This window comes from Podarcis muralis, chromosome 2 (assembly GCF_964188315.1).
Source record: "Podarcis muralis chromosome 2, rPodMur119.hap1.1, whole genome shotgun sequence".
Classification (NCBI taxonomy): Eukaryota; Metazoa; Chordata; class Lepidosauria; order Squamata; family Lacertidae; genus Podarcis; species Podarcis muralis.
In genome coordinates this window covers 5166942-5188522 of record NC_135656.1, presented here as the reverse complement: position 1 = coordinate 5188522, position 21581 = coordinate 5166942, and the positions used below count along the sequence as shown (strand labels likewise).

The window sequence follows — 21581 nt, the reverse complement described above, 5'->3', positions numbered from 1 at the left end:
CTTACCAAGCAAGGCATGCTCAGCATACTGGCTTTTGTGATATCTCACGGGTCCATCCAAGTTCCGGTGAGATCTCATGGAGCTACCCCCAAGCTTCCGGAGCCTGCATGCTGAGAGGACCCTGGAGGTTCTTTTCGCACCAGGAAAACTTTGCATGCATTTAATTTGCACAATTTCAGCTGGCCGGCCTTCAACTGTGCAGGGTAGAAAACGCACAAGTTGGATGTGCCTAAGATGAATTCAAACTCAAGTCTATTGGCCCTTGTCCAGTCCACCACTGCCTTGAGGCTCTGTTCCAGGGCTTTCACAACCTCTGATTCAGATGGAGAACAGAGATGCATGTCATCAGCATACTGATGGCACCGTGCTCCAAAGCTTCTCTTGTTCCAAAATACATGTATTAAATAGCACTGGATCCAGAACAGTGTCCTGCAGAAACCTGTAGCCTAAGGGCCGGGGAGTCCAATTGCGCTCCTCCCATGTTACTCTTTGGACTCAACTGTGCAGGTTGGCATGAAACCACTTTAGTGCAGTGCCTCCAATCTCCATGCCAGGAAGCTGATCAATGTTTTCAAAAGTTGCTGAGAGATTGAGTAAGAACAACAGGGTCACACTCCCTGCCCCTCTCTCTGTAACGGTCATCCATTAAAGTAACCAAGGCTGATTCAATCCCCAAACCAGACCTAAATCCAGACTGAAGTGATAACCAGTGTCATCCAGGAGCACTTGCAGTTGCCATCGCTCTCTTTCTGAACACTAAACAATGTTAAAAAGAGGAAAGGATGCCAAAGGGGGGGGGGGGGAGGAACTAGCAATCCCCAAAGATACAGGCCATTAAAAAATGTCTGACTCTTAATCAGTCTTCTTGAAAGAATAGGAGAAGGAGGGTTCAGAAAGTCCTGAATCCTTTGGTTCATGTGAATGTTCCTCAAAGCATCTTTTCTGACAGTGCTAAAGAGGATTGCTTTCTTGAGCCACAGCACTTATGGGCCACACACTTACCTGCTAGGTGACTGTCTGCTGTCTTCATGATTGGCTCTTCCTCCTGCAGAAAAAAGACAGAAGTTAAATGGCTTTGGGTGCTATGCATAGAAGCCACTGCTGTAGGGTTGCGGGAGAATTATTTCTGCATGATACAGACTGTTGAGCTCAGCTACTTGTTTCGCCAAAGGAATTCATTATTACCCGGACCCTGCATTTATCACTTGAGGTCCTTCGTGTGCCTCGTGCGTGAGAGGCCTGGAGGGTGGCAACATGAGAACAGGCCTTTTCTGCAGTGGCCCCATTTGTGGAATACTTTCCCCAGGAGGCTCACCTGGCACCTTCATGGCATATCTTTGCGCACCAAGAGAAATTGTTTCTCTTCAACCAGGGTTTGGCTGATTAACATTCTATGGCTTTTTAAATGTGTTTGTGGGAGGAAAGGTTATTGGTTTGTTTTTGATTTATTATGTATTCCCCCCCTCGTTTTGATGGCACGGTGCCATCAGTATTTTTATGTTGTGAACTGCTCTGGGATATTTGAATGAAGGGTGGTGCACAAATTTTATAAATATTTTTCATCCGCAGATCTCAGGGTTGTTCATAACATAAAAATATAACAACAAAATAAATAATATAATATAATAAAAATATAACAACAACAAAATAAATAAATATAATAATATAATAAACATATAACACCAACATCAATGGTGCATGAGCCAACAACGAACAGATGCATCTATCTAATACTGCAGTGGGGGACTGTATCTGCCCAGTGGGCCAGATCACTAGCTCCCCCACCTTGCATAGGACAATTCTGACAGGCCAATGCCAATCACCTGGTGTTAAAAGGACACTAGCTGATCTTTTTGCCCGCAGGTGACAAGCAGCTAATTTGTTGGGTCTTGTGATGTCCCTTGCAAAGCTTTGTTGGAGATGTGTCACATGAGGTGTAGGGCAGTGGACATGGCTTGGCTGAAGTGAGCTTGTGGGCCAGATGTGGAGATCTGGAGGCCTGGAGGTTCCCCACCCCTGATTTAGTAGATATGGAACATATGGCTGTGCTGGGATGCAACACTAAGACATTGGCAGTGGTGAGGCAACTTACAGGAACATAGGAATCTGCCTTCGACAGCGTCAGATCAGTGTCTGGCTGTTTGACTCACTGACAGGGGCTTTCGAGGGTTTGAGAAAGGTGCCTCTTCCAATCTTATCTGGATATGCCAGGGACTGAACCTGCATGCAAAGCAGATGCTCCACCCTTCCCATAATTATCCTATGCACAAGGGAATTTCTGTGTGTGCTTTTAAACACACTTTGAAGATGTTTTTAGCCAGAAAGGCCTTTTACAGTCAGTTGTGTTTATGCAGGCTTAAGACAATTAGCAGAGTTTCTTTTTCATTACTTGAATTTTATTGTCTCCCTGTTATGACTGATATGTTGCTGAAGTCAGGATATAAATCTATAAAATAAAAGAATTCACTGATAAGTCAAATCTTATGATTCAGGGGATACGGATAAGTGCCTCAACAACAAGCCTAAATAAAAAACAAAGAACTCCCGCACTGGTGGTGTCAGAATCAAGAAAAAGGAAAATATACCAGCTTTGAGGGTAAGAATACACACACACACACACGTTAAAAGTATTTGGACAGATACTGGTTATGATCAGGTGTGATGACAGGAGGTTACCTTTGTTTGGTCTGGCATCTGGGCTGTCTTCTCATCTCCCCGCAGCGCTCTCTCCCAGAAATCAGAGTCATCACCTGGGTCACTTTCAGGAGGAGAAGCAGTTGGAACAGGCTCTGGGGTCACTGACCAAACAGGCAAAAAAAAGTTTTTAAGTGGGAGCAAAGTCATTTGGGCATTTCTACAATTACACTACGGATAGAGAATACTCTGCACCACACAAATGCAGAATTCAGCACGCTGAGAACCGCAGTTCCTTTTTACAGGTTTCTAGCTTCCAAACCTGCAAGAACAGGTACTGCCCACTAAAGATATGGAGGTCCTGTTTCACCCCGAACCTTACCCCCCCACTAATGAAAAAATGGATTACAATATCTTTTCTTTTACAATGATGAACAAAATGTTTAAGACAATCTGCTTATATATTTACTTTTCTAAAATGATTTCTAAGCTTGTGTAACTGGAAGACTTTTGTGTAAATTTTTGTACAATATCAGATCATTACAATTCCTAAACACTGAAGCAAACCAAGTCCTAAGTTGTACACTGAGAGGACAACTCTCAAATACAGGAAAAAGATGCATTTCTGCCTCTTGTAGGGCACTGCCGTTGTCACAAGAGAACAAAGGCAGGTTCAATGCCTTCTTTGCCGATAGCTTGCCCATCCGACAGAATTGCACCAATAGACATCTGAAACTGCAGAGTGCCCCCAAGGATGAAGGCACATTGTGTAAGGGTCCTTGCACATTATCCCAACACAAAAATCAGAGGACCAATATGTTTTTTGGCACTGAAGGCCATACAGTGGACCCTCAGGTAACATAACTTTTGGGTTGTGAAAGTGGCAAAATCCAGAAATGTATACTTCCGGTTTTCACCATGCGCACGTGCGCTCTGCGCACTTCGCACATGCACAGAAGCGCTCTATCGCGTTGCACGCATGCACAAAATCAGCGCCTCTAGATGTGGACTTTTCGTGGTACATACAGACCCCTGGAATGAATTAAGTTTGTATCCGGATGGTCCACTGTATTTACTGACTTTTTAAAATGGTGACTTGCCTCAGGTTCCATGTGATCACCCCACCCCACGGCTAAATTTCAGTAACATCCTTGCAGGACTGTCTTGCCAGCTAGTTCCCTACCATTGCCATCTGAATCCTGAACGGCAGAGTTGGGGTCTCGCTCATTCCACAGTTGTGTGTCTAGAGTCTTCAGCTCTTCAGAGATCTCCTCCACTTTGCGCTTTGTGTCAGCTGCAAAAATTTACACAATATACATTAGACGCGCAAACACCCCCCCCCCCCAGTATGTCCAGGTAAGAAACAGGTCATCATCATAGCACCCAATGCAACCAGACAATATTCTCCCAAGCAAACAGGACTCCTTGGCAGTCAGCGCTCAAATACTACCCGGTTTGCCCTCCCTGTGCTATGCGGCTCTTCCCGCATTTGGAGGGCAAAGTGGGCACCAGAAATAGGAATCCTGAACTCCTGTGCCAAGAAATCTGGCATTCTGCCACCAAGTGCCCACATTACACAGGTGAAAATACCTGCACACTTTGTTTTGTGTTGGGAGGTGTAGTGTTCAAAATACAAAATGAGATAAAGTCATCTAGCGCTTTTCAGGCTAAGTGGAATTTGAATCCAAGCCAGCACAGTCTTCACTACACCACACTGTCCCCCCATGCCTATTCTCTCAGCAACAGAGAAGGCAAATGAGGAAAGGGCATCCCTTACCACCAACTCTTTATTCTGTTTCTGCTATGAGGCCGTGATGCACACAATGAGTACTTTACACGTCATTCAATCTCCCTGAAAGGAGGGGCTTACCCTTCAAATGCACTTAAGATACTTCTGTCACACTGCTGAATCCTGCCTTGCAAGGGCTAAGTTCTAAAAATGCCGCCAGATCAAAGCGAATAGCCCTGGCCAGGAGGGCACTGAAGGGGCCTCCACCTCCTCCCTGACCAGTTGTACTACTTACACACTTGGGCCTTGACATATTCCACATATTCTGCAGGGCTCAGGGCCGGGTGACAGCGGATGGTCTGAGGGGTGGCAGTGGACGGTGGCCGCAGAAATGGGTGGTGGCAGATGCGGGTGGTGTGGATGGTCAGCACGTAGGAGCAGGACTGGGGCTCGTCCACACGGGCAATGTAGTCACCTGAACCTTCCTCACACAGAAACTGCGATTTAGATATAGAAAAATATAGAAAGCTGTTTCATACTGACTCAGATCATAGCGTCCATCTAGCCTAGCACTTTGTGTTCTATTCTTCTGGCAACCAGCAGCTCTGCAAGACCTCAGGCACCAAACTTTCCTTGCCCTGCTCCTGGAGAGCCTTTAAAGACGGATATTGGCAAGATTTTGCCTGGGACTCCTGCACCCACTGCACATGCTCCACCCACTGAGCTATGGCTCTTACCCCCAAGATAGCTTTCCATGAGTTGCTGGGAGTGGGGACAGAAGAGAGGCTAATCTCACTTTGAAAGGCACATGCATGGAATCCAGGTCTCTCTGCCAGGATGAAGGGGGAAGGTCACATTGGTTACAGAGAGCATGGGGACTCCGAGTCCCTCCAGATGTGGTTGGACTCCCATCAGCCGCACTTAGCATAGCCAATGGTCAGGAGTGATGGGAGTTGCATCTAGCAAGATCTGTAGCAGCACAGATCCCACATCCCTGGGTTGAAGGTCAGCCCAAGTTCAAACAGCAGCAGGGTAAATTTATGAGACAATGTCCCTCCATTTCCTTCTGCTTCACAATGTGCACTTCCTAACACTTCCTTGGCGGCTACATAAAAGCCTAATTTATTTACTTATTGATTATATATATATTTGATACCTCTTATGATTACAAATAAATCTCAAAGCAGTTTACCAAGATAGAAAGAAAACATGCAATAAAATTATTCCAATAAAAAAGTACACTGTGGATTATCACCTATGGTGTAGGGCGGAAGGATCAAGTGCTAATTGTCAGGGAAAGCCTGAGCAAGCAGGCGAGTTTTCTATGCATGTCAGAAAAACCCTGGCCCTGAGTTAGTCAGAGTTTTATATGTTAACAACAACACCTTAAAAGGTGGCTTGGCAGCCAATGATCAGGCATTTGCAAGAGGAAAAATGGGGAACAAACTAGCATGCATGACAGCACAAGCAGGAAGATCTTTATAGCTCTCTCCTCTGCATGAAACACAGGCGGAGAACCCATATTCCAAGCATTCCTAGGCCCAACTTCCAACTCTCGGCTCAGCATCTCTCAAGTCAACTATAGACCAGGGACCCTGTGGCCCTCCAACTCTCATCAGCCCCAGCCAGCATTGTCAATGGCCAGGAATCATGGCAGCTGTAGTCCAGCAGCATCTAGTGGGATACATGGAAAATGTCTGTTCCTGCCCATCACACAGCTCTGGCTACCTGAATGGAGACTTCTACTTGTGCATGAATGGTTCTAAAGGACAAGAGAGCCATACTTCCTTTCCTCTCAGCTGCTGACTCAGGAAACCTCCGCACAGTGCAACCAAGTTCCTTTCCTTACCCTGACTTCAGCCTCCCGGGGCTTCCCGTTCAAGTTGCACTTGGATCCGTTGACATAGGTCTGGCTGTGGTAACGCTTCAGCTTGTGCTGCTTGGAAGCCTGTGATGTGGGGAGAGAGATCCAGAAAACACTCAGGGCCTTTTTTGGGGGGGGGGGAGTTTCACTGCTGCAAGCCCCTATTGAGCAGAAGCTGAAGGTAATCTGCTTTGAGCTGGGCCTAGATGCAAGCAAGAGTTTATTCAGGGACAGCTGCAGACTGTCCTTAGCATACCCTCCCCCAAGCTGGTGCTCTCCAAATATTGTTGTACTGCAACTCTCATCGTCCCTTATCATGGGACAGGAAGGCTCCTGAACCAGGGGCTTAATTTGCTTTGGAATATGACTCCAAGAATTGCCTTACTCTGCTTTTTTAAACTCCTTGTGCATAGCAAGGAGGGACCTCCAGACCTCTTCTCTACTTTCCCCGCATCCGTTCCTTTTCTTCTCCCTGCCTCCCAGCCTCCCTCACTGGCAGCATGGTTGCCACAATCATCCCTGAATACTTTCAAGGTGGTAGCGGCAGCAGTGGCATCTGTCCCTATTTTCCCCAGACTGGAGCCCTTCCAGAGATTCCTGGACTCCAGCACACTACCAGCCCCAGCCAGCACAAAGCAACTTACAAGCAAAATAAACTCACTCCACATACATGCATTAAAACCAAGGAAAAAAAGATACATTACAAACTTCCCCACCTCTTCTAAAAGGCAAAAACAAAAAGTTAACAACCAAAGGCCTGGTTAAAGAGATATGCTTTTGCTTGTGCCTGAAGTGACCCAAAGTGACTTACAAATTGGGAGTTTTCATTGCCAGTCCCCTCTACTGCTGTCAAGAGTGTTTTATCTCAAGGTACACTAGATCTAAGAGCTTCAGGCTGGGGGGAGGGGGAGGAAAGGTCTATTAAGGAAAGCAAGTGAAATATCAGATTTGATTTATGTTCAGCAGTTAGGAGGTTGGAGAGCTACCTAAGCCTTAGGGATGCTCACTCAAGTTTTTCCCCATTGCATGAAGTGATCAAGGGCCTAGGGAACACCCACCTTGGCAGTTTCGTTGTCCCAGTCGAATGCGGACTGGTAGTACCCCAGGTACAGAATGTCACCTTTGATTTCAGACTCTGGGGGTGGGGGAAGACACAGGGAAAGATGAAAAGTGTCACTTTGTTAACTGGAAGCTTGGACCTCAGGAGAGAGTAATGATGATGATGATGATGATGACGACAACATCTTAGCATGAACCAGAGGCTGAGAAAAGACCTGCTTCAGTTGTGCCGCCACAGTGTAAATTCAAGCTATGAATCTGGCTACACTGACGACCACACACAAAAGACACCCTTGCACTAAAAACAAAATGTTAAATATTCTGGTCTAAGCCAATCATGCCACTAGTTTCCTGACACATATGTTTTGTTTGCATAAAATCTGTGATTATAGATTAGGGGCTATCCCAGCTAAGAAACGGAAGGGATTAGTAAGAAGTAAAGTTTCAAATCTGAATATTGATGCAAAAAGGGAAAGCACACCAAACTGAAGAACCCCCACTTCCTTTTGAGAACGCAGCCATGCACCCTATCAGTTCAAAGTAGCTGGACAGCCATTCCTGGTTTGCTGACATGAACTGCTTCAGTCATCAGCCTCTGACAGTGTTGGAAGACCCCCACCCTGGCCAAACTCTACAATATGGGGAGACTATGGACCTCTCGTTATAAGACTACTGTTAAGAATTAACCATGTATACAGACCTAAGGTTAAGGTTTATTAAAAGGGTGGCACTATACTCACAACACAATTCTGGGTACTGTGGTTGCTCTTTTTCCACTGCAGATCAGCAAAGTGGGAGGCACTTTGCAGCAGGGAAGTGGCAAGCTGAATCCAGAGATGGAGACCGGAGGCTCTGCGATACTGCTGGAGTCCAACTCCCACCAGCTCTGGTCAGCAATCATAGGAGTTGTGGTCCAGAGGGACCTGAAGAGCCAAAGGCTCCCTATCCCTGGCTTAACTGTTCACTGATTATTTATTTCTACTCCACCTTTCATGCCAAAGACCTGGCAGGCTGACTAATATTAAAAGGGAAAAAATGAGCATTGTATCCAGAGAAAGTTGAGTGGAACTCTTTTGAATAATAAGACTTCCTTGGCTTTCTTTTCTACCACAACTCCATTTCACCTCCCAGAAGCCATTTCTGAGACTTGGTGGGCCCTCTGGAACAGTGGGTTATTGCAGCAACCCTCCTGCTCCACCCAAGCAAATTGTGCCAATGCATATTGCGGTTGAGAAGCAGGCAAGCATGACTCCCAGACCTGTCTTTGCCACCCCCAGCCCACTTCTGTCCTGACTGAATCATATATTCTTCACTGTTGTGGCATCCGGGGTGGGGAGGTTTAAACCTTCCGCTCCAGTGGAGATGAAAAGAACCCAGCCCGGTTGGGTAAAGCGAGCAAACATGGTCTGGGGGGTGTGGGGTGTGCAGAAGGCTGGATCGGAGGGTCTGGAGGGTCAGAGGCTCCCTATACCTACTCTGAACCTAAACCAAGCAGATGAGAGAAACCGACAAAAGAGAAGAGAGTACCTTCCATGTGGTATTGCTGGATGTGCTTCCCGTAGCAGAACTCGTACGTCCACCAGTCCTTGGTCTGAGAGAAAAGGGAGACGTTAAAACTTGATTTGGCTGAAGCAAAAAATCTTGTTGTAAGAGTCCCATTGCATTATAATTCTTTTGAAGTATTACACCCAAATTAGGCAATGCCTAATCATGCAAATGAGTGGAGTGGACATGGAAGTGTTGGGTTTCACTGAAGTTTTGGTTATAAAAGTGGGGAAAGCTCAAGGACTCAGGAGTGGAGAGAGGGGAGGGGGAGAAAGAGAAAGATAAGAAGAATCTCAATGGAGTTTTAATAAGCCTGCAAGATTGAAGTTAGCATTTTAGCTGGGTACCGACTTCGGTTCCTTAAAGGAGGCAATCCCCATGACAGCAAGAGATTGTTGGCGAAGGAAAAACAAGGATGATTGAGGGTAATCATCCTTGCAAATTTCCCCAGGGACAGGGGGAACAGGCTTCACTTGCAGTTCATTAACAGAGAGCCCAGGGGTGGCTTCCACTGCTTCTCTTCTTGCATCTGGTCTCCCAACATTTATTTAATCCCAACCCTTGGCCCAAAGTTACCTTGCTAAGGCAAGGAGCCACTTCCATGGGCTTCAGCAGTTCTGAGATTCCAAGTCCACTGTAACTCCGTGAGTGTTCCTCTTTTTCCTGGTGGATCTTCACTGCGGCAGCAGGTAGCCGGCACTCGTACATCTGCTTGTATTTGGATGAGATGCTCACCACATCAGATGACTTGCTCTGGGAAGATATAAGCAAAGGAGCTGGGTGAGAAGAGATAAATTAGCGGCAGGCAGCAGCCTGACTTCCCCAAAAGGAGAACCAGTGTCTGGAGACTGGTTCTCCTTATGGAGAACCACTCTCCAGACACTTTAAAGTGGTTCTTTGGATCCACCATGTGAGCCTCCTATCTTAGTCAACAAGGCTTCCAGCCACTGGAAACACCACACGGGACAATAGCTAAAGCATGAAAGAGTTTTTTATTTAGCAATTTCTTTTTAGGGGGAAAGGCAAAAGTCAGACTTTGCTGTGATGCAACATCTTCCCTCTTAGGGGAGAGTCAGAGCCAGTAGGAAGCACACATTTTGGCTGGCTACTAAACCCAACCTTGCAGACTACTGATTACTATATTGATAATATCACCACAGGGGAAAAGTTCCATTGGTCTTCCCTTATTCCTGGTACCAAGATAACTTGGTTGGGTATATTTACAAATGCAGCTGGGCTTGCTTTCAAGTAAACCTGCGTAGAATTGAGCCTGTAACCCGTTTCACCACCAGTCCAGTCACTCTAGGCAGAGCGCTGTATATACTCCACATTTACATATACATAATACACGCCCCCCAAGGTAACCCAAATTCTGCCCACTATATTATATGCAAGTCAAGCAATTTGCATCCATATACATGTAAGTTTGGGACGCAGGTGGCGCTGTGGGTTAAACCACAGAGCCTAGGACTTGCCGATCAGAAGGTTGGTGGTTCGAATCCCCGTGACGGGGTGAACTCCTGTTGCTCGGTCCCTGCTCCTGCCAACCTAGCAGTTTGAAAGCACATCAAAGTGCAAGTAGATAAATAGGTACCGCTCCGGCAGGAAGGTAAACGGCGTTTCCGTGCACTGCTCTGGTTCGCCAGAAGTGGCTTAGTCATGCTGGCCACATGACCCGGAAGCTGGCTTAGTCATGCTGGCCACATGACCCTCGGCCAACAAAGCGAGATGAGCGCCGAAACCCCAGAGTCGGCCACGACTGGACCTAATGGTCAGGGGTCTCTTTACTTTACATGTAAGTTACAGGGAGGATCAAGGGAGTTTACAGGGCAATGAACCCGCTATCAACTGCTTGGCCCCTTCCCAGCTTCAGCAATTATGCTAGGCATTGCTTACATTTTCCTGCTGATCTTTATATTACTACTGCAGCCTCTACTACAACTATATTCCACCTTTCCTCCTTCCTTTTTATCCTTCCAACAACCCTGTGATGTAGGTTAAAGCTAAGAGGCACTGACTTGCCCAAAGTAACCCAGTGAGCTTCACGGCTGAGTGCGGATTTGAACCCTGGCCTCCTGGGACCTAGTCCAACACTCAATAATTAATACAACACAGCCGCTCTAGCCGGGGGGGGGGGTGAGGAAAACTCTTGCCCACAGGCTTCACTGGGCCCAGCAGATGCTCTAACACCACCCACAATTACCTTCTAATCATGCCCACCCCAATGTGACAACAGCACAGTTGTTCACACAAGGACCAGTAGTTTCTGTGTATGGAAGACGTTCCAGACACCTTGTATTGAAGACCTTGTGTGTATGGAAGACCTTTATGTTCCTCTCAGATGTAAATATGATCTGAGTGATACACATTTACATAGCAATAACAGCATGTACAGCGGTACCTCGGGTTAAGAACTTAATTCGTTCCAGAGGTCCGTTCTTAACCTGAAACTTTTCTTAACCTGAAGCACCACTTTAGCTAATGGGGCTTCCCGCTGCTGCCGCGCCACCGACACACGATTTCTGTTTTCATCCTGAAGCAAAGTTCTTAACTCGAGGTACTATTTCTGGGTTACTGGAGTCTGTAACCTGAAGCGTCTGTAACCTGAGGTACCACTGTATTCATATTGGCAAAGCAATTATTCACCAGTGTGTCCCTCAACAGTCAAACATACAATCAGCAATGATTACACTACAAACACGCAAAGGGCGGCACCATGGCAAGGTCACCGTGAGCTCAGCTCCAACTGGCCAGCCAACTGCAACCAAGCCCTCCAGAACATTCACAGATGTACAAAGTACAAGCCAGATTTAGACTGTTGACAGAAAGGGGCTCCTCTTTTTTTGCCTGACAAACAACTTGGCAGAAAGTCAAAACCCTCTCACTCATACAAATCACTCCCTTTTGAAAACTGACCGAGAGACAGGCTGTTTTTGCAGTCACACAGGGGCAGAAAAGCATCAGCCACAAAGAACAGCAGTGCAGTATAGCAGGGGTCACTTGTTCCTAACTGGAAGAGCACTGTTACTACATTTGTCTTTCTGGGCATTTCTGACAGATCCAGACCAAAATGTATTTTCCAAAAGCTGAGCTCAGTTTTGGGATGAATTAAATGATGGTCACAGTGGTGAGTACCACACTCGTTTTTCCTTTCCAGAGCCACAGTTTTCAGAGTGGTTTAACAATCAATCGCTCTTCACAGGGAACTCTGGGAATTGTAGGTCTTATGAGGGAAATGGGGGTCTCCTAACACCCTTAACAAACTACAGCAACTGCAATTCTTTGGGGGAAGCTGTGAATATTTAGAGTGGCAGCATAGCACTTTAAATGTATGGTGAATGTGGCCTAAATCAAGGATCATGATTTGTTGCACCAGATACTAGAGGAACAAAGTGGGAGCTAACTCCATGTTCACAGTAACTATTGATTATTGTGATGTATCAACATGGTCCATTCAATATTGCTCTTTTACTCCCCAGTATAAACCAGCACCTCAAACCGCCCACATATTTGTTGTGATTTAGAGCTCTCTTAGGCTGCAGGTGACGCTGTGGTCTAAACCACTGAGCCTAGGGCTTGCCAATCAGAAGGTCGGTGGTTCAAATCCCCACAACGGGGTGAGCTCCTGTTGCTCGGTCCCAGCTCCTGCCCACCTAGCAGTTCAAGAGCACATCAAAGTGAAAGTAGATAAATAGGTACCGCTCCAGTGGGAAGGTAAACGACATTTCCGCGCGCTGCACAGAAGCTGGCCACATGACCCGGAAGCTGTCCGCAGACAAATGCCGGCTCCCTCGGCCTAGAGAGCGAGATGAGCGCACAGAGTCGTCCGCGACTGGACCTAATGGTCAGGGCTACCTTTACCTTTAGGCTGCAGTCCTATCCTACGTATCCGGGGGCAAGTCCAACTGAACTCAGTTGGGCATATTTCTGAGCAGAAATGTATAGGATTGCGTTGTTGGACAGTTCTTGTGCTGTGGCAGCAATCTACATCTACAAAAAAGCTGGAAAAGTAGCCTCTCAATGTGCCACTGAAATCAAGCTCACTCTATGATAGATTTCAAAATGACATATTTCAAAATGACAGAGTGCTAGAGCCCTGACTAGTCAAGTTACATGGGATCAATTCCCATCTGTTACCTCCGAGGATGTGGACAGGCTACTTGGACGAGTGAAACCAACCACCTGTCTCCTTGATTCTTGCCCATCCTGGCTTATAAAAGCTAGCCAGGAAGGGCTGGGCAATGGGCTTCGTGGGGTGGTGAATGTTTCTCTCTGTGAGGGAGCCTTCCCAGACCCGCTGAAAGAGGCGGTTATCAAACCGCTTCTTAGAAAACCATCTTCAGATGCGGCCAATATGTCCAACTATCGCCCAGTCTCAAATATTCCATTATTGGGCAAGGTGACTGAGCGAGTGGTTGCTGAACAACTCCAGGCATGCCTGGAAGAAGCGGACCATTTGGATCCCTTCCAGTCGAGATTCAGGCCTCATCATGGGAATGAAACTGCCTTGGTTGCACTGGTCGATAATCTCCAGTGGGCTAGGGACAAAGGTGAGAGCTGTTTCCTAGTTCTGCTGGATCTCTCAGCGGCCTTTGACACCATCGACCATAACATCCTTCTGGACCGTCTAGAGGGACTGGGAGCTGGGGGCACTGTTATACAGTGGTTCCACTCTTTCCTCCTGGGCCATGTTCAGAAAGTGGTGTGGGGGATGAGTGTTCAGACTCCTGGGCTCTCACTTGTGGGGGCACCTCAGGGTTCTGTCCTCTCCCCCATGCTTTTCAACATCTACATGCAGCTGCTGGGACAGATCATCAGGGGCTTTGCGCTGGGTGTTCATCAGTATGCGGATGATACCCAGCTCTACCTCCCTTTCAAATCAGAACCAGTGAAGGTCCTGTGTGAGTGTCTGGAGGTGGTTGGAGGATGGATGGCAGCTAACAGATTGAGGTTGAATCCTGACAAGACAGAAGTACTGTTTTGGGGGGACAGGAGGCGGGTGGGTGTGGAGGACTCCCTGGTCCTGAATGGGGTAACTGTGCCCCTGAAGGACCAGGTGCGCAGCCTGGGAGTCATTCTGGACTCACAGCTGTCCATGGAGGCGCAGGTCAATTCTGTGTCCAGGGCAGCTGTTTATCAGCTCCATCGGGTACACAGGCTGAGACCCTACCTGCCCGCGGACTGTCTCGCCAGAGTGGTGCATGCTCTGGTTATCTTTCACTTGGACTACTGCAATGCGCTCTATGTGGGGCTACCTTTGAAGGTGACCTGGAAACTACAACTAATCCAGAATGTGGCAGCTAGACTGGTGACTGGGAGTGGCTGCCGAGACCACATAACACCAGTCTACACTGGCTCCCAGTACGTTTCCGAGCACAATTCAAAGTGTTGGTGCTGACCTTTAGAGCCCTAAACGGCCTTGGTCCAGTATACCTGAAGGAGCGTCTCCACCTCCATCATTCTGCCCGGACACTGAGGTCCAGTGCCGAGGGCCTTCTGGCGGTTCTCACCCTGTAAGAAGCCAAGTTACAGGGAACCAGGCAGAGGGCCTTCTCGGTAGTGGCGCCCTCCCTGTGGAACGCCCTCCCACCAGATGTCAAAGAGAAAAACAACTACCAAACTTTTAGAAGACATCTGAAGGTAGCCCTGTTTAGGGAAGCTTTTAATGTTTAATAGACTACTGTATTTTAATATTCTGTTGGAAGCCGCCCAGAGTGGCTGGGGAAACCCAGCCAGATGGGTGGGGTATAAATAAATTATTATGATGATTATGATGATAATAATAAATAATTATTATTATTTATATGGATGTTAAAACGTGATGTTGGAATTTCATTTTAAGACGCCACTCAATAGCTGCAGAATCCCTGCACAATTTTAGAGCACACTAGAATGCATTGTTCCAAGGAGATGCCAGCCAGGCCTACCACCACAGATAAACGGCAAGTAATACTTTGGCCACCTGAGAAGAGAAGACTCCCTGGAAAAGACCCTGATGTTGGGAAAGATGGAGTGCACAAGGAGAAGGGGACGACAGAGGACAAGATGGTGGGACAGTGTTCTCGAAGCTACCAGCATGAGTTTGACCAAACTGCGGGAGGCAGTGGAAGACAGGAGTGCCTGGCGTGCTCTGGTCCATTGGGTCACGGAGAGTCAGACACAACTAAACAACAACAAAAAAACCCTAAAACTTCCCCAAGCACATTGCAAAGGAAGATTTGTCATGGCACACAGTATGTCTTTGGGGTAGCTTACTTAGCCTTATTGTTATTTTCATCAGGAAGCACCAGTAGATTGAGCAGTTTAAGGTTTTCAAAGGGCTTAGGACCACAATACTTCAATGACCGCCTCTTCCCATATGAACCTAGCCTAAGAGAGATCATCTTCTGAGGCTCTCCTTCGTGAGTCTCCTCGAGAGGTCTGGAGGGTGGCAACATGAGAATGGGCTTTTTCTGCAGTGGCTCCTCGTATGTGGAATGCTTTCCCCAGGGAGGTTGACCTGGCACCTTCATTATACACTTTATGTGCCAGGCAAAAATGTTCCTTTTTAACCAGACCTTTGGCTGATTTGATTGACATCCTATACCCTTTTAAAATCTGGTGGTGGGGGGGGGTTATTGGGTTGTTGTGTTTTTATTTTGATTGTGTATTTTGTGGTTTTATATTCTGATTTTATTTTGTGAATTGCCCTGAGATCGGCAGGTATAGGGCAGTATATTAATATTAATATTAATGTTAATAATAAATAAATAAATAAATAATAATAATAATAAATTTTATTTATATCCCGCCCTCCCCAGCCGAAGCCGGGCTCAGGGCGGCTAACAACACTAAAACAATGCAACATTATAAAAACATTATAAAAATTAATTAAAATACAAATTGATGGCAACCATAAACTAAAGTTTTGTAAAGATTGCCAAAGGAGGGAGTCAGGCTGCGCCCTGACCAAAGGCCTGGTGGAACAGCTCTGTCTTGCAGGCCCTGCGGAAAGATGTCAAGTCCTGCAGGGCCCTTGTCTCTTGCGACAGAGCGTTCCACCAGGTTGGAGCCGCAACCGAAAAAGCTCTGGCTCTAGTTGAGGCCAGCCTAACCTCTCTGTGGCCTGGGACCTTCAAGATGTTTTTATTTGAAGACCATAAGTTCCTCTGTGGGGCATACCAGGAGAGGCGGTCCCGTAGAAACGAGGGTCCTAGGTCGTATAGGGCTTTGAAGGTTAAAACCAGCACCTTAAACCTGATCCTGTACTCCACTGGGAGCCAGTGCAGCTGGTATAGCACCGGATGAATGTGATCTCGCAGCGAAGACCCCGTAAGGAGTCTCGCTGCGGCATTCTGCACCCGCTGGAGTTTCTGGGTCAGTCTCAAGGGCAGCCCCACGTAGAGCGAGTTACAATAATCCAGTCTGGAGGTGACCGTCGCGTGGATCACAGTGGCTAGGTCAGGGCGAGAGAGGTAAGGAGCCAACTGCTTAGCGTGGCGGAGATGAAAAAATGTCGCCTTTGTTATAGCTGCAATCTGCGCCTCCATGGAGAGGGAGGTATCGAAGATTACACCCAAACTCTTAACGGACGGTGCTGGCACTAATTGCATCCCTGCAAGAGATGGGAGTTGCCCCCTCAATCTCATATCGTCCCGTCCCAGCCAGAGGACCTCTGTCTTCGAAGGATTTAACTTCAACCGGCTCCCACGTAACCATCCAGCCACAGCTTCCAAGCATCTGATCAGTGTGCACAGCATAATGGTGCCTGTTGCTAGGACCTAAGGCTGTGTCAGGTAATTAATCTGGAACTGACAGGGCAAGGACCAGTTCAGAATGAACTTGCATGGAAGTGAAACTTTATTCTTAAAAAGAAACAAGCAGCTGAGAGGCTATAGCAACATGGAGACGCTCCTGCAAATGAATCCAACTAAAATTACTAGTCCACAAATAATTTTACTAGCTTATCAGCCCACATATGCTATTGCCCCTGAAGTAAAAAACAAAGCAAAAACAGATTTGTAAGACTTCCCTGCCTGATCATCTGGAAGGGTCCCTTAGCCTGCAGTCTGATGTATACTGACTTGAGTGCAAGCCAGCCTTGTAAATTAAGCCCAGAAAAGTTACTAGCCTGCAAAAAGAAAGTGCAAGCCTGTTAGAGGCTGGCAGGAGACAGAGCTCTGCCCCTCCTCCTGTAGCCCACTACATTTTGATGCAAGGCACAGGGGGACCAAATGCTGTGTTCCTCTTCTGCCACTCTTCTCACTCACCAGTGTAGGATTTCTTTTCACCTATAGCTCACAGGTAAGTGCTTAAGCACAAGGCTGGAGTAAGACCCATTGAATCAGGGTTGCATCCACTGCCCTACTGGCTGTGGTTGATGGGAGTTGCAGTCCAACAACATCTGGAGGGCACTGGTTGGGGAAAGTTGGCATATAGGACTGCACTGCCATTTGCCATAGCAAGTGGCTATTTACAAGATGCATTGTTTTGTTACCCATGTAATATGACTTTTGCTGTAATTGTAATGTTCAACTTAAGTTTTAGTTTATGTTTTAGTTGCTGCTTTGTTAATAGTGTTTTGTAGACTGCAATTGTTTTATTGATTATTTGTTAATTATTTTATATGATTTATGCTGTACTTGTGATACTATTAAACTCTATTATGTTGTTAATTAATGTGTGTAAGCCACTTTGGCATTCATTGGAATGAAAAGCGGCATATAAATACAATCAATCAGTCAGTCAATTCTATGCCAGCCTGGAAGCCACCATTTAATGCTAAGCACTCCCCACTGCTTAGAATGGCTCTGGTGCAAGTCACTCTGGTGCCAGACGTTACATTTCCTTTTTATGATACAGCACTTGCAGTATCCCAAGCTCCATCACTTGCAAGGGAACAACACACAGGAAAACTGGATGGTTAAACTGTCAATGCCCTCAGGGAGCAGCTACTTCTATTAGGGAGGCTCTTTTTCTTCTAGAGAAGGGATGCAGTTCTACAACAGGTACATTCTCATAAGAGTCAAAACAGCACTAAAGCAAAAGGAGGTACACCCACACTTGTGCTAATGAAAAATGACTCCTTATGTAAAACAGAATATATTAGCCAGATTTTTTTTTAGCTATATGAGACATCAGTATCAAAAATCCAAATACTGCAGAATCACAGAGGGGAGGTTGTTCACTGAGAGAGCGTGGAATGAACACACTGTGTAAATTACAGTCATTTGTTTATGTTGCAAGCTTCAAACTCCAGTAGTCAAGAGACACGGTTGGGCAGCTGACATCTTGGTGCTGCAGGAAGCACTGCTTTCAAAACAGTAGACATGCAATTAAGAGTGCACCTGAGCGGCATAAATAGTTTCCAGGATGTACACATAACTGATTACAAAGTAAGATACTGGTGCAGAGCAGCTTTCTCCAACCTGGTACCTGCCAGATGCTTTGGATTACAACTCCCATCAGCCACAGCATGCAAAGCCAATGGTATGGGATGATGGGTGCTGTAGTCCAAAGCCCCTGGAGGGCACCAAGCATGGGAAGGTGAGTGCAGAAGATGCCCATAGATGGGTACTGCCACTTCAAGACTCCAAATTTTCTACCAAAACCTGTCCTATTAACCGAAGCAGCAAGTTTCCCTTAAAACAAAGGCTACTGCTGTCCTATAAATATATCTCAGGAAAATCATCTGCATCACACTTTGAGAAACTCAGGTCCTGCTCAGGTCTGCCACCTTGAAAAAGACCAGACCCTCCATGGGTCTGTTGCCTCCCCTTCCCTAAGAAGGCAGGAAACAAAGAAGAAAGGAGAGAGAGAGAGAGAGAAGAGCCATTTGGCTCTGCCAGTTTAAGTCAGTCCTCTGTAAAAACCACAAAGGAGATCAAGGACAATAGCACTCAAGCCACTTAAAATAAGTCTTCAAATTCGAATTCCCCAGGGTCAACTACAATACAAATGATGCAAGACTCAGGTGTGATGATGCAACCCTTGCTAGAGTAGTAAACACACACTGGTGCCACTGTTCCTGAAAAGGGAAAGGATGCAAGCAGCTGTAGAAAACAGAGCAGCAGTCAAGGAACCTGAACAGGATGATTAGGGTTTGAGTGCCCACTGCTATTATGTGTCCACAGTCAAACATCATCAAATATACCATAAAGCCAAGAATGTCCTATCTAAAGGGCAAGGCAAGTGTGAGAGCTTTTTACAGATCCTACATGCATTTTGGGAGGGGTGGGCTACAGATACATAGGGAAAATGCATCGCCTCCTTTAAACTACAATCAGAACTACATTTAAAAATCAACTCCCCTTTATTTATGACGACAACTACTGTACTAGGCAGAGTAATCCAAACCCCAATCCACCATGTTGTATGGAGAGGGAGGGAGCACTCAATATGCCCACCAAAATGGGAGACAGAAGCTGCAACTGGTGGTAGCCAGCAGGAAACCCCAAATTATGGTGTTTTGGACTGGGCTGGATTCTGTGCTAATTCTGGTACTGTCATAAGATGGCAATAGGCCTGACCTGTGTCTGTTCACTGCACCAGCCTGGGGCTTGACACGGCAAAGAGGTATTTTCCCCTGCCTCTGTTGCCCTCACCTTCCACCATCAACAGCAGGACAGCAGAAGCAGCCATGGCTACACTATGCCACAAAGTCCAGCCACTCCTTACATTTTTAAAGAAGTTTTCAATTTGAGTTATCCATGGGTTAGCCAGGATAGGCACTCAGCCTCTTGAACACCATTATGTTAAGTGTACATTAAATAAAATAAAATATAGATGACTACAAATATGTAGTATTTAATTTAGTTGTTACGTGATTGTAATTAGCCCAAGCTGATTTCTTGGCAGCTGTTGTAACTGTCTAAGCATTTACCTCAAGGCTGACTAGCCTGTGGCCCTCCAGAACTCCAACTTCCATCATCCCTGACCATTAGGCATGCTGGCAGGGGCTGCTGGGAGTTGGAGTTCAACAACATCTGGAGGGATACAGGCTTCCCAGTCCTGTATTACATGATTGGTGAAATGGTCAATTTTTCTGAAGTAATTAAATGTTTATTACATGAATATTATTATGCCCTTTATGGCATACCTTGGCCACTTGAAGGGTGAGATACTGTTCCTCTAGATAGGAATGGAGAAAGCTGTGGCCTGACTGACACTGAAGGCTTCCAACTCCCATCATTCCCAGCGAGTATATCCAATAGTCAGGGATGATGGAACCTGTAGTCCAAGAATTTCTTGGAAGACCACAGTTTCTCTATCCTGGTCTCCCAAGGGAAGCTCACCTACCACCATAATTACATGTCTTTAGGCACCAGTCAAAAACATTCCTCTTTACCCAGGTGTTCATCCATTAAATAATCTATGGCCTGTTAAATGTGGGGGGATGTTACTATTGTTTTTTATTATTTTGCTGTGTACACTGTTTTATTATTCTGCATAAAAAATGTTATCTTTGGATCTTTGTCTTTGGATAAAGTGTGGCATATAAACTGAATACATAATAATAATTTAAAATAATATCTTGCTACTTTAATGGGACAGAGGACCCCTACCTGTTGTTTATTGCAGACAGATTTGTTTTATTTGTTCATACAATTAGTTACCTGGCTCTTCATTGCAAATAACCCCCAAAGCGAGGGTACAATACTTATAAAACGCAGCAAAAAACCACACAAAAATGAACCCATCAACAAACAATAAAGGCGGCATCAAACACACAAGAGATCCAACAGGACCTGGTCGGGGGCGGCTCTCATTGGGGGGGGGGGTCGCCCTGGGAAGCCTCTTGCTGCGAGCAGAGCCAGCGCAGCGCCTTGCGGCCCCTCAGAAGCCGGGCACGAGTTGATGAAGGGGCGAGAGCCGTGTGGCGGCGGCGGCGCCTGAGGAGGCGGCCTCGGGCCCGCGGAACCTTCTGCCACAGTAATGACGAGGACGACGACAACAAGGAGCGCAGGTCTTTCCCGAGGCGCCGCCAGACTCCTTTTGCCGCCTCTGCTGGACTCTCCGGCGCTTCCCTGCCCACCACCATCGCCTCAGCTCGGCCCAGCCAGCCATACCTGCCCGGCCATCACGGGCTCGGCGCCGATTTCAATGCCGTACTTCAGCTCGCTGAGCTCGTGGAGGTTGAGCGCGCCCAGCGCCTCGCTGCGCCCCAGCGCCAGAGCCCCGGCCAGGAGGAGGAGGAGCAGCCGAGGCACCCAGGACCCCGAGAGGCGTCGCGCCGGCGCCATCTTCCTCGCGCGGCTCCCTCCGGCTTTACTGGCGGCCGCCGCAGAGGCTACTTCCGCCCTTCCTCTACGGGAGGGGGCGGGTCCGATGACCATTATTGCGCGGGAGCCTTTCCATTGGCTGCCGGGGAGGGCGGGGGAGTGAAGCGTTCGTTGGAGAAACCTGGTAAAAGGGGATTGGGTCGCTCCCGTCAGCCAATCAGGAGAGCGAGCGCCCGTATCGGGCTGCGGCTAAACGAGGAAGAAGCGCGTCGCGGGACGCTCAGCTCGGCGCTCGGCCGACCTCGGCAGCCAATCAGAACAGCGAGCGCCTGCAGGACTAGAGGGACTGCTGCGCAATTCGTAAATACCGCTTGACGGCGCGCGCCAGCTGCCTGCAGATGCGTGGCTCCGTGTTTTGTTTTGTTTTTAAAATCTAGATAATTTAATCCAGATTATTTCGACACCCCTGTTACAGCTCTGTGGAAGCACGGTGATCTTGAATACTGTATAATGCATTTAAAGTATAATGGGGGGAATATTATTTTAGCAT

At 47.0% G+C, this 21581-nt stretch overlaps 1 protein-coding gene across 3 annotated transcripts in view; it reads right to left on the bottom strand.

Moving 5' to 3' along the window:
- OS9 (OS9 endoplasmic reticulum lectin) overlaps window positions 1–21160 on the bottom strand; it is a 32213-nt gene extending 11053 nt beyond the window's left edge. For all 3 annotated transcript variants that reach the window (XM_028721340.2, XM_028721341.2, XM_028721342.2), the window contains exons 1-9: window positions 20879–21160; window positions 9408–9584; window positions 8814–8877; window positions 7286–7362; window positions 6213–6311; window positions 4659–4860; window positions 3818–3928; window positions 2677–2798; window positions 1003–1045 (exon numbers count right to left, since the gene is read on the bottom strand). In XM_028721340.2, coding sequence (XP_028577173.2) covers window positions 1003–1045; window positions 2677–2798; window positions 3818–3928; window positions 4659–4860; window positions 6213–6311; window positions 7286–7362; window positions 8814–8877; window positions 9408–9584; window positions 20879–21145 — 1162 coding nt within the window. In that variant the 5' untranslated portion in view covers window positions 21146–21160. The remainder of the gene's footprint in view (window positions 1–1002; window positions 1046–2676; window positions 2799–3817; window positions 3929–4658; window positions 4861–6212; window positions 6312–7285; window positions 7363–8813; window positions 8878–9407; window positions 9585–20878) is intronic.
- Window positions 21161–21581: the final 421 nt, after the last annotated feature.